Source organism: Neofelis nebulosa, chromosome 6, assembly GCF_028018385.1.
Source record: "Neofelis nebulosa isolate mNeoNeb1 chromosome 6, mNeoNeb1.pri, whole genome shotgun sequence".
NCBI lineage: Eukaryota > Metazoa > Chordata > Mammalia > Carnivora > Felidae > Neofelis > Neofelis nebulosa.
Genome location: NC_080787.1, coordinates 70,148,588 through 70,161,049, shown reverse-complemented (window position 1 = coordinate 70,161,049; position 12,462 = coordinate 70,148,588). Strand labels below are relative to the sequence as shown.

Here is a 12,462-nt window from a genome sequence, read left to right as displayed (position 1 = left end):
CTTAGCCTCAGTTTCTTCATCTCTAAAATGAAAATAATAGTGCCTTCGTCACAAGGTTACTGAAGTATTGTGCATTAAGTCCCTGGCACTGTAAGGAAACTCAGTATTTAATATGTTAAATCTCTTCCCAGTTCCTCCTAGTGATGTGCCTTTTATAGAGTTCCCAGTTCAAGATCATCCCAACTGATGATTAATAATTGCCTGTCATGATTATTGCTATTCACCTTTAATAACAATAGCTACCATTTTCTTGAATAGTTCTTATGTGTTAAGTGCTATAAACACGTTATCTCACTTAATCCATACAATAACCATGTAATTGCATAAGGCAGGAACCACTATTCTTCAGATAATAAAACTGAAGCCTGGTGAGATCATGACTGACCACATACAATCACTAATGGAAGGTTATTCAGGTAGCCTGACTTCAGAGTCTAACCACATCGTGATTACACTATGGTCCTTTATCCTCTGGCACCATGTACATATTTACACACACACATATATATATAGTTGTATATATATATATATATGTATAAATACATATCACACAATAGTAAAGACATGTGAATGAAGAGTCCACACCCTTTAAAAATAATTCTCACAAAACTACAAGTTCAGACTGAGTTCTACTGGCAAAGCTTCCTGTGAAAACCTGCCCTGGGAGACCTGCCCACACACTAATTAATCTACTCTCATAAAAACCGTGGGACTGATTTTGATCTACAAGCCATGAAACATACGCTCAGGAGCTTTGTATCCACCAGAAAGCCCATCCAAACTGAATTGGATGTTTTTTTTTTTAAGTTTTTCAGCTAATATCTCAAATTTGAGAAATATTGATTTCCCACCCTTACCTGGATCAAGATAGAAAATAAAACACCCTATCATCAATGTGAGAAAGACAATAAAGGACAAAGAAGAATTTTTAACTTTTTTTTTCTAATGTTTATTTATTTTTGAAGGAGAGAGAGAGAGACAGAGCATGAGCAGGGGAGGGGCAGAAAGAGAGGGAGACACAGAATCCAAAGCAGGCTCCAGGCTCTGAGCTGTCAACACAGAGCCCTACGCAGGGCTTGAACTCACAAACTGCGAGATCATGACCTGAGCTGAAGTCGGATGCCCAACTGACTTGAGCCACCCAGGCACCCCAAGAATTTTTAACTTTTAAAAAATAGGAAGTAAACACCCCATTAACTCTCCAAGATTTTAAAGCAAAAAGAAAAAGCAATTAATAAATAATATGGTTACACTCATAGAGTAAGTCTCATGCCAATGCCTCAATGGGAAGATGGAAGTAGGCTTGGCACCATAAATAAATAAACAATGAATTCCCACTGTAGCACAAGATGCCCTACAGAACAGCCAAGGTTTCCACTGACATTTTCTGTTTAGGTTTTTTTCTTAAATCAGGTTTATGTAAAACCATCAACAGGGAATTCATTAATAAGGGGAAAGGGTGTATTGGTTATTATTTGAGGCAAACCTCACTCAAGAGAAACACTGAAAGTTTACAAATGACCATCTGAAACTGTGGAAAGAGAAGGGGAATAAAGCAGAAAGAATGATTTCTAGGACATTAAAAAATAATTCAATCATTCCATATGCCTTCACAGGTAAGAGGACAGTTCTCATATCTGACCCATGAGTTCAAGTGTTCTTAAACTTTTTTTCTTGATTTTCATGGAACTCCAGGGTAACATCACACCAAAGGAAAAGATAAAAACCAAGAAGGGAAGAAATAAATTGACAGACTCACTCTCCACCCAATGTAGAGTCTGATTTGATTTCAAATAGCAAAAGCTACTCCATCTTCTCTCCTCTGGTAATTACGACCTGCTGAATTTTTACCATGTTTTGTCAGTTATGTCCACTTAACTATTTTATACAATGGAAGACTATGAACTTAGCTCTTTTCACTATAAGGAGGATGATGATGACGGTGGCCATGAGGGCGGAGGCGGTGGTGGTGGTGGTGATGGTAGGGTACGGTAGGGTAGTGGCAGGGATAATGACCAGCACACTTCAATGTCTGGATCTCACCACTGAAGAGGCATTAATACACCTGTACAGAATGCCACAAAGCTTAGTAGAAACACTTATTCTAAAGGGCCATTGTTCACCCAAAAAACCTCATAATTGATCCCAATAAATGTAGAATTAATATATTTAAAAACGAATAAGCTAACTCTAATGTAATCAATGCTGCTGGCCTCAAGGATGGAAATGTAAATAAAATTTTCCCTGTATCTGTCAAACAAATAAATGAACTCTTCCTTGAGGACAAGCCATACTTTCCTGACTTTTTTAAAATTTATTTCTATTTTTTCCATTTTTAAAATTTTAATTCCAGTGTAGCTAACAGACAGTGTTATATTCATTTCAGGTGTACAGTGTAGTGATTCAACAGTTCCATGTATTACTCAGTGCTCATCAAGATTAAGTGTATTCTTAATCCCCTTCACCTGTTTCATCCATCCCTTTTTTAAGGCATATTCTGCAATGTGAATCCTTTAGCTATTATCCTTTCTGACACGAATTAGGTTACAAATGCATTCTGGTTATGGTGGAACACTGCTCTGCCCCAGGAATTTCTAAAAACACCAGGACTGTTAGAAACAGCCACCCAGAAATAGTCCCCCCTCCTTACCCGGTTCTGCTGGAAGATGAATCTTTATTAGAACCAACCTTTTCCTGGAGGCCCTCATAAGAAAGTGATGAAATAATCAGACCTAAGGTGTATTTATGTGTTTGTGTTTATGTGGCAAGGGAGAAAACATTGAATCCTAGGAGGATCTCTGGATGTCGAAGATGCACTGATTTAAAATGCTCATTGGGGCGCCTGGGTGGCGCAGTCGGTTAAGCGTCCGACTTCAGCCAGGTCACGATCTCGCGGTCTGTGAGTTCGAGCCCCGCGTCAGGCTCTGGGCTGATGGCTCGGAGCCTAGAGCCTGTTTCCAATTCTGTGTGTCTCCCTCTCTCTCTGCCCCTTCCCCGTTCATGCTCTGTCTCTCTCTGTCCCAAAAATAAATAAAAAACGTTGAAAAAAAAAATGCTCATTTGTCTATGTACTGCTCCAACTGGAGAAGTCAAATAAAAAAAAAAAAAAGTCATGGTCCTTAAGTCCTAACATTACAGGAAGCATCTGCTTTGAGAACAATGACTCATAGCCTCTGATAACAGAGTAACATTCTCCTTTGAAAGAGAGAGAGTACTCCCAGAAATGGTATTTTCAATGAAACTGTACATCAACAGAGTCAAAAAACACCCATTGAAAGAGGTACATTTTCTCTCTCTCTTTTTCAAAGATCCATTCTGCTCTCAGGACAGTGTTGTCTGATGCAGTCTTGAGCACATTAGCCTTCCCAGAGGCATATGACCAACTCTCTTCCCAAAAGAAAAATCTAAGAATAAAGTTTAAAAACGAGCCACAATATCCCCTTCCCCCCACCACAGTGTTGGTACTATTTGCAGAAAAAAGAAAAGAGCCTGATAAAGGAGATTGCAGAAAAGATAATGCAGTAGAAATTCTAAAATAAGAGCATGCAAACATCTCAGCAAAGCCCAAACATTTATTAAAATCATCCATGTTATTCTGGACCTCTGCATTGCAGTAAAACTGCCACACTAGTAGAGCCAAGATGATAAATTTTAGTTAGTAAATAATGAATGTGGAACTACATGAAATATTATCCTCCCTGACTTAGTATTTCAATATTGTCTTTAGCCATTATCATAAGACCAGGATTCATTCATTCTCAGAAATAATAATTCAAAAACAAAAACAGAGGTCTCCTCCCATATAAAAAGGAAATAATGCTTCCTGCATCTTCTTCAGTATTACTACCTATAATATTAACCGCTGTTTACTGAATTCCCAATAGATGCTAGACACTGACTTTCACTTTACACCTGCCCTGGGAAGTAAGTTTCATCATCCCCATTTTATAAATGAGGAAACTGAGGCTCGGAACAGTTAGGTTACTGCAGGAGATCATGCAACTGGTGCTAAGACAATCTCAGATCTTTAGCCCTAATCTACATTTCCTCTCCAGGGAAACAAGGCCTCCCACCTTCCTTTCCTTACATTTCTCCTATGAAAGACAAAGTGGCTTGGCCCCTGTACACACCACTTCTTGCTGACTTCTATCCCAAACTTACCCACCTAGTCAGTCAACTTCTGGTGGAGATATAGATAAACTTTGATTTTATCTCCTTTCACGATAGTGTTAACTTCTCTATGCTGGTAGAGGATAAACATTAATATAATGAACTATTGTGAAATCCCTTCCACTCTTAATTATGTGCCCTTAAATTAATTTTTTAAGATAACTCTTAACATTATAGGCATTGATGCCTCAATTTCTGCCCTCTGACTAAACATCTAAACATGCTTCCAGTTAATTGTGCTTATAGTTAGGTGGTTAGGATTATGGGTGATCTTTGCTTACTTCCTTTACTTCCAGGATGATTTATCAGGTTGTAAGCACTGAGCATATATTTCTCTTTCAATTAGAAAAAAAAAAAAAATACTATAAAGGTTCATTTTAATGGAAAAAAAGCTAAGGTATTTACCCCCAAAATTATTTTTCCCTTAGTATTGAAAAAGAAGACATTCACTGAGCCAATTTAACCCTAAACCAGATTAGAATCCAAACCTAAGGGAAGTGGGTTCTTTCACAAATGGCTCCCACATTTATATCATTTTCCCCTGTACTTTAAAAATTAAGAAATATTCCATAAAACTGGACTTTAACATTGTGTAGCTCTTTTCCTTTCCACAAGCCTATTTATTAACATCCTTAGCACTCAGTAAATATAAAGAAACACAGTTGCATATGGTTTATGTAAGCTATATAAATACGGTTTTGTGTCAGACTATTAAGTTTGCCCATTTCCTCTTCTGGGCAGTCACCGGCCTACATTTCCTAGCCTCATTTGCAGCTCCACGTGGCCATCACAAGAGGAACAGAATTGATAATGAGCCACTTCTAGGCCTATCCCATAAAAACCTCCCACATGAGAAACTCAGTGCTGTTTCCCTGAAGTCTCAGAAGCCACATGTTGATGAGGGAGCCACAAAGTGGAAGGAACCTGGGTCTCTTGGAAGAGCATACAAGAACACCATTTTAGACTCCACAGGAGCAAAAATTAAAAGTGTACTACATAAAACACTGCAACTCTGGGGTTTCTCTGTTACCCACCGTAGCACATGGCTTTATTAACATACTCCAATTATTACTACAGAGGGTAAGACTCTGTGCTGTTTATCTTACCTTTTTCAAAGACTCCCTCTGCTTCCAGGACAGAGACTGTGAGGTTGGCTGCCATCTTGATGACCTCAGCCTTCACAGTGACCTGGGAGGGGCTGTGTTCCAGAAGCTCTACCCCAACAGTCACATTTCCTCCAGGCCTAATGACCCCTGGGGCTGTCACCAGAAACCTAGGCCTAAAGAGTTCCCAACAAGAGAAAAATACAATTTCTTATCTTTACATCTGCATTCTTTTCCAATCCTCAAATTTCACAGACAGTGAGATAGACCCTCCATACTGTGTCAGTTCCAATTGTTCCAATTATCCCAGTATTGCCCCCACTGCTCCATTTAGCAACTGCACTGAAATGCTATGGAAACAAGAAATCCCATAAATCAATTTTAATGCAGTAATTCCTGTACACTAGAGGAGGGCATGTGTTATTTCCATTTTATAAGCCACAAACAGCACAGGATGGCATACACTGTGGCATGCAGAAGTTAGTGGCAAAGTTATAAGCCTCTAAGCTTCTCCTTTACAGACAACCTCATCCCAGTGTGATTTTTTTTTCTTGGCTTAAACACCCGCGCACGCGCGCACGCGCACACGCGCACACACACACTTTGCGGGTTTTATTCAAACTTTCGTCCTTGGGCATCTGCCCCAGAAAACATCATCTAACAAATACCACTGATTGAAAGACACCATCTGAAATTAAACCGCCAGTGGTAAAATGCCCAGGGGTAGCAGGGCATAAAAGTCAGCAAAAACAGCACTTTCTCTGCCCAAGCCAGGGGTTAAGGCTCAACTGCAAAACCCTTTAGGAGTGGGGCACTTTCCAATATGCGGCTTGTCTCATTAGTTATCTTCCTGCAGTGTCTGCACCTGAACCACTTCAGTCGCCGCAGCCCCACCTTGCCAATGCCGAAGTTGGGACAGTTAGGAAAAAATAGATCATGTGCCTTCGGGAGAAGAAGGCACGCTGTGTGGGAGAAGAAGAAAAAAAAAATTGTTTTGAGGAAAAGGCAGAGGCGACACGGACTAAAACTAGAAGGACTCTCTAGAAAGTAATTTCGGCCAGAGAGACGCTTCAACAACTTCACGGGTGGAAAAAGTAACTGTCCCGTGGAGAAGCACGCTGAGGCAACAGGCGGTCAAGCCTCCAGGCCGGTGCCTGGCTAGGGAGTGCCGCGGCGCGGCGGGTTCCCACCCGCGGCCGCACGGCCGCCGCCCCCTCCCGCCCGTCCGCCCGCCCCCCGCGCGCGCCCCGCGCCCGCGGTCCTACCCGGGGGCCGCGGCCAGTACCACGGTCCACACGCACGCGAGGTGGGCGGCGGTCAGGAGCCCCGGGCCCCGCATCTCGGCCGCGTCTGCCTGAGCCACCGTCGGCTCCTGGGGAAATTCGCGGGCGCCGCGGGGTGTGGCTTTCCACCTCCTCCCCGCTTTTTTTTTTTCCCCTGACTCTGGAGTTTAGCAATCTGAAATGGGCGCGCCTAGAAGCGGAGTGAGAAGTCTAAATTGAGACGGGACTTGGTGGCTCCACCCCTCCCACCGGCATCACAATGGCGCTTCTGGCTGCTCCGGCAGGCATCGCAAACCCGGGGGGTCCGAAAGCGGTCTCTAAATGCGGTCGGCCCCACCTGGCCCCCAGCATCCCTGCTCCCCGCGGAGAACACAGGGCGCCCGCTTCCCCAGCCCACCGGGTTCCTCGGGCTGTTTACACTAGCGCTCTACCAACGATGCCCAGAGTGAATAAACAGGCCCATCCTTGTGAGGAGAAATTCAGAGCAGCTATGTGAACTGGGAAAAAATCAATCATTGTCCCCCAGACTATGAGTCATAATTTTAGAGAAATGGCACACACACACGCATATACGCACACACGAGGCCAAACCAAGGTACTTTCTGGATAGTTTAATGTCTGTGAATGAAACGGGAGGGAAACGATTTTTACTTAAAACACAAATTAAGGTTATTTTGTTTGCCTGTCCAGGAAAATGTTGTAGTTTCTCAGTTTAAAAAAAAAAAAAAAAGGAAGAAAGAGAGAAAAGGAAAGAAAGGAATTCTGGCACGTGCAAAAGCTAGGTGTTGCTACTCAGAACTGTGAGAAACAATTTTCCGGGGAGATGCTTTATATTTTGGGCCGTCTCTAAACACTCTTGCTACAGAAAGTATTCATTAGAACTGTAAAGTTTGGGGCGATTTGTGTAAACACATTTAGGATTGGGGCAGCTCTCCTGTCCCAATAGGACAGTGGCCCTGGGTGCCCAGCAGTTACTTGAGCCCAGCTCCTTGCCATCCTGGCTTGTCAACAAGCTCCTTCCCCAGTTCTTTGGCACTGGCAGCATCTTCAGATGACTCAGGTTTCACCATGACTACACCATAAAAGCAGAGAACTGCCAGAAACTGTTGGAAACAGGGCACATTCAGTCCCTGACAACTTAAAGTTTCTAACCCATGGAGAAAAGTTTTAGATGGTGACTTTTGAATGCGGGGTAAAATGCAAAAGGAAAAGAGGTCAGCAAAGGGATGTCATATGACAAAGTTATGTGCTAAATAAGGGAGAAAGTAGCACCTAGACAAACTGTGGTTTTTGGAATCCAGGAACTTGCCTTCCTCCTTTTCCTGTTCCACCCTTTTTCACCCTGCTGCACAGCTAGCAGAGGTCCCTTATGTCCCTATGTCTCCCACAGGCAGTCTATCTTTAGTGGCCGGCTTCCTGTGCAGGCAGGGCTTGAGGATAGTGAAAAGTGTCTGAGTGGATCCTTGGGTAGAGATCCTGTCCCTAACATAACTATTACCGCTGGTCTAGTCTCCTTACCTCTGTTGTTCAGCGAGGAGGACCGGGGTCAAGTGTGAGCCAAGCCTGGAGCTCTAAATCCGTGCTTCTCAAACTCTAACACGTATGAGAACCACATGAAAATGCAAGCGCTGGGGCGCCTGGGTGGCGCAGTCGGTTAAGCGTCCGACTTCAGCCAGGTCACGATCTCGCGGTCCGTGAGTTCGAGCCCCGCGTCAGGCTCTGGGCTGATGGCTCGGAGCCTGGAGCCTGTTTCCGATTCTGTGTCTCCCTCTCTCTCTGCCCCTCCCCCGTTCATGCTCTGTCTCTCTCTGTCCCAAAAATAAATTAAAAACGTTGAAAAAAAAAATTAAAAAAATTAAAAAAATGCAAGCGCTATTTCTGGGATGGGGACTGAGATTCTGCTTTTCTCCAGTATACTGTGGGTCACAGAAGGTCTACAAAGAGAGGCAATTTGGAGGCACTTTGACTTAAAAAGGGATTTGGGAACATGGAGAGAATTCTTTTCAAGCTTCACTTCACGGGGATAGATCAACCAGTTCAGCTTTGTTCTAGAGGCAAGCAGATGTAAGAGGGACTCCAAATGTTGCATTCCAAGAAGACCTATAGAAAAGTTTAGAATGACCTAGTTATTTTTTTAAGTTTATTTATTTAGAGAGAGAGCACGGGCAGGAGAGGGGCAGAGAGAGAGGAAGAAAGAGAGAATCCCAAGCAGGCTTTGTGGGGCTCAAACCCATGAACTGGGAGATCATGACCTAGTGGAGATCAAGAGAGAGACATTTAACTGACTGAGCCATCCAGGCACCCCTGACCTAGTTATTTTATAAAATTAAATCTGTGCCAATCTTAAACAAATGTACCTCTCTATTTATGCCTTCCTTCTTTCAATACACACTTGTTGAAAAGCTTAATCACACAGAAATTTAGTGATGTAGATTTGCATAGAGATGAAGCTACTACAGGCGTGGTACAGAGCACTCAATAAAAATGTTTTACTCCCTCCCTCCCTCCCTCACTCTCTCTGCCCCTCCTCTGCTCTCTCTCTCAAAATAAACTTAAAAAAAAAAATTTAAAAAAAAAAAGGGGGGCGCCTGGGTGGCTCAGTCGGTTAAGCATCTGACTCTTGGTTTCGGCTCAGGTCATGATCTCACGGTTCGTGAGTTCAAGCCCCACATCGGGCTCCGCTCTGACAGCATGGAGTGTGCCTGGGATTCTCTCTCTCCCTACCTCACTCTCTCTGCCCCTCCTCTGCTCTCTCTCTCAAAATAAACTTAAAAAAAATTTAAAAAAAAAATGTTTTAAAAGGATTATCTCTGTTCATCTCAGAGGCTTTTTTAATCAATGAAGACAAATTGAAAATAATCTGAGGCTAAAAATAAGGGATAGGCTTAAATAAATTATGGTATATCCATGCAACAGAACACTGCAAAGTAATTAAAAATTAAGTTTTTGAATTGGAGACTAATTATCTAGAGATAAACATTCATGATATGCTGATGTGTGGATAGAGAACCTGTTTTATAAAACAGAATCTAAATATGATTCCATTTTCATAAAAATAAAGTGTGTTTATGTATACATATATATTATAGATATATGCACTAAAGACAGAGTTGAAGGATATTCACCAAAATGTTATCTGTATCCCGGTAATTACCTGTATCTACCAAATGTTCCATAATAAATATAATTGTCATTTTCATTTTGGAAGAAAACAATAAAATGGTATTGTGTTACTAAGTAGCGAGTAAGGGAGCATCTTAGAAACTCTTCTGAATAAAATTCATGAATTTTAATACTAAAAAAAATATGTGTGTTCCTCCCATGAAAACTGAATGGCCTTTGGCATAAGAATTCCCCACTGTTCCTGTGTCCCTCCTGACCTATCTTCAGGGTGTGGTTCAATGAGAAAGCAGAACCAGTATGAGACTGATCCTATGCAATCATGGCAGCTGGTGGAGCAGCCATTGCTTCTGTGTCTAGTGTTGAACCTAAAGTTGCTCTAAGTCAGCTGGGGGGGGGGGCATGGGGGAGAGCTAAATGTGGACAAGAACAAGGAAACATGAGGGAGAACTGGAACCCAGGTCTCTCTTAGCACCTCCAACTGTGCTGTCATGGGTAATCTGCAAGAGAAGCTGGCATCTTTCACCAAGAGCTGCATATGTACTTAGCCCAGAAGTCAGAAAAGTTCAAGGAGGAGATCTAACAACTGAAAAAACATAGGCCCCATTGCCACCCCATACCCACAAAGTGATTTAGCAGATCAGTAACAATGAGAGCAAGTGGCTCACCTGCCTAACACCTTGCACTGACCTTCAGAGAGTAAGCAATATGGTTTCTGCTTCACTACTGGCTTCCAAGTTCACACAGAACGTCTCTTGCAACCAACTCCAACTCAGAACCATACAGGGAAGGGAATTCTGAGAAATTTAGCTCCATCTTAGATAAGTTGCCACAGTACAAAGCTACCAAAGTCTGTGCTTCATCAACTTGACATCTGTGTCTTATCCCTTTTAACGCTATTAACTTCAAAAAACAAAAAAAAAACAAACAAAAAAAGACAATAGAAAAGTCATACTTTCACTTAGCATGAGACAACTATCCCTCATACAACCAAACACAACCTACACCTCTTTCCAAAAGGGGATACAAAATTCCTTTAATCATCTTTGGACTTTGTTCATGCCTCATCTAGCTGAATCACATTCTCACTTTGAGATCCTATACAATACCAAGGTATAAGTTAATAGCTACTATTAACACATATGATAAAAGAATGACAGGGAGAAAAAAATATTTGGTTAATATGTACACAAATGTATTTATAGCAAAACAAGAGGGAAGTGCAAATACACTTTGAGAAATGAGGGTACAGTCCTCAGTTTTGCTACTGGTCACATGGAAGTAGATGGTATTTATAAACTACCTTCTTCAACTACATATTTCTCTGCTCTCAAAAAGCACCTAACTTCTTTGCATGGTTGTTTGTGTGGTGAGGTGACCCAAATCTTCATTCCTGAAGGATCTGGGCCATTAGCAGTTCTTCCTATATCGTATTGTTTTCTATTGATCTTAATCATGGGACCTGGGAAAACTAAGAGATGCCCCAGTATATCTTCTGCATTCTAGAAATACTCCAAACTTTCAGTGTGTGGTGGCAACTCCTTGACAAGCAGGATCATTCACTCACTCCTGCCAATAGATAGAGTAACCTCTTCTTTGGCTATTGATCCACTGACATGAGGAGCCCCAAGTGACCGGACAGCAATCTCAACCACCAGTTTAGCTGAAACATTGCAGTCCCCTACTAGAAGTAGTGCTCTCTTGGAAACCGAGACCTCTACACCAGCAGAGCCCAATGTTACTCTGGAATTGGAAGCAAAAATTTCAGTAGTGGATCACTAGAGGTAAAAGAGGAACCACTCTTATTTCCACCCCTTTATTCTCAGACCAGTGAAACTGGCTTTAGGAGAAACATTAGTTGCTGATTTAGAGCACACACCACATCCTAGAGTTCATTGTTCAATTTTTACACACTCAAATTTGTAACATTTCAGAAATATTATATATGAAATTAATGTCAATTTATATACATCATCTATTTGAGACCTATATTGATAGAATGCTGCACAGAACACCAAAATATTCCCTGAGAATTTTTTTACCCAAGAACAGAAAGAAAAAAAAATCCCTGTCCACTGGAAAACAAGGAATGATATTGAAATTAACTAGGGATAATAATAATGAGACATATCTTTAACTTTCTATATGACAGTACAGAGTTTAAAATTAGAATTCTATGTCCAACCAAGATATCAAACAAGAGTGAAGATAGAATAAAAATATTTCCAGAAATGGAATGGCTCCGAAACTTTGTCTTCCACAAACTCTTTTTAGGAAGTTACTTTAGGAAGACATATTTAGCAAACCAATTTTAAAAAGCCAAGACAAAGGAAGTTGTAAGACTCAGGAAAAAGTATATATAACCCCAAACAGCAATGAAGAAAGAAGTTTCAACAGGAAGAATTCTAAGAATAAGATCTCAAGGGGGGAGAGGGGAAGGGAGATCTTTAATAGAATAGATTAACACGATGGAAAATTGGGGGAGAAAATTGAGACAACAATATTGTAAGATAATGCAATAAAAGGTAAAGTAAATTAGATGCTCAAGGAAAAAGAAAACTGAATAAAAAGGGAAGTATAACTGTAATTCATTAGTTGGGTCTGCAGTAAACAATAATTACATAATTATGTTGATACAAGCATGGTATATTGATCTATAACTTACAGAATCGACCTCACTAAAGGGAAGGAATTAAGCTTTAGTCTGCTTTTCCTATACAAACTGTATCACTGGGTAACTAAATAGTAGATATGGGGACATTTCTCCTTATACAAGTTTTTGAGCT

At 41.3% G+C, this 12,462-nt stretch overlaps 1 protein-coding gene across 7 annotated transcripts in view; it reads right to left on the bottom strand.

Annotated features, from left to right (window-relative positions):
• CD109 (CD109 molecule) overlaps positions 1–12,462 on the bottom strand; it is a 168,080-nt gene that overhangs the window by 128,037 nt on the left and 27,581 nt on the right. For 3 of the 7 annotated variants that reach the window (XR_009263074.1, XM_058734478.1, XM_058734479.1), the window contains exons 1-2: positions 6,539–6,773; positions 5,277–5,449 (exon numbers count right to left, since the gene is read on the bottom strand). The exons of 3 other annotated variants lie outside the window; for them this stretch is intronic. Coding sequence is in view for 3 of the 4 variants with exons in the window: in XM_058734478.1 (XP_058590461.1) it covers positions 5,277–5,449; positions 6,539–6,612 (247 nt within the window). In the remaining variant the exon portion in view is untranslated. Of the gene's footprint in view, positions 1–5,276; positions 5,450–6,538; positions 6,774–8,074; positions 8,181–12,462 lie in introns of those variants that run through there. One more of the 7 variants, XM_058734480.1, reaches the window with a different exon arrangement.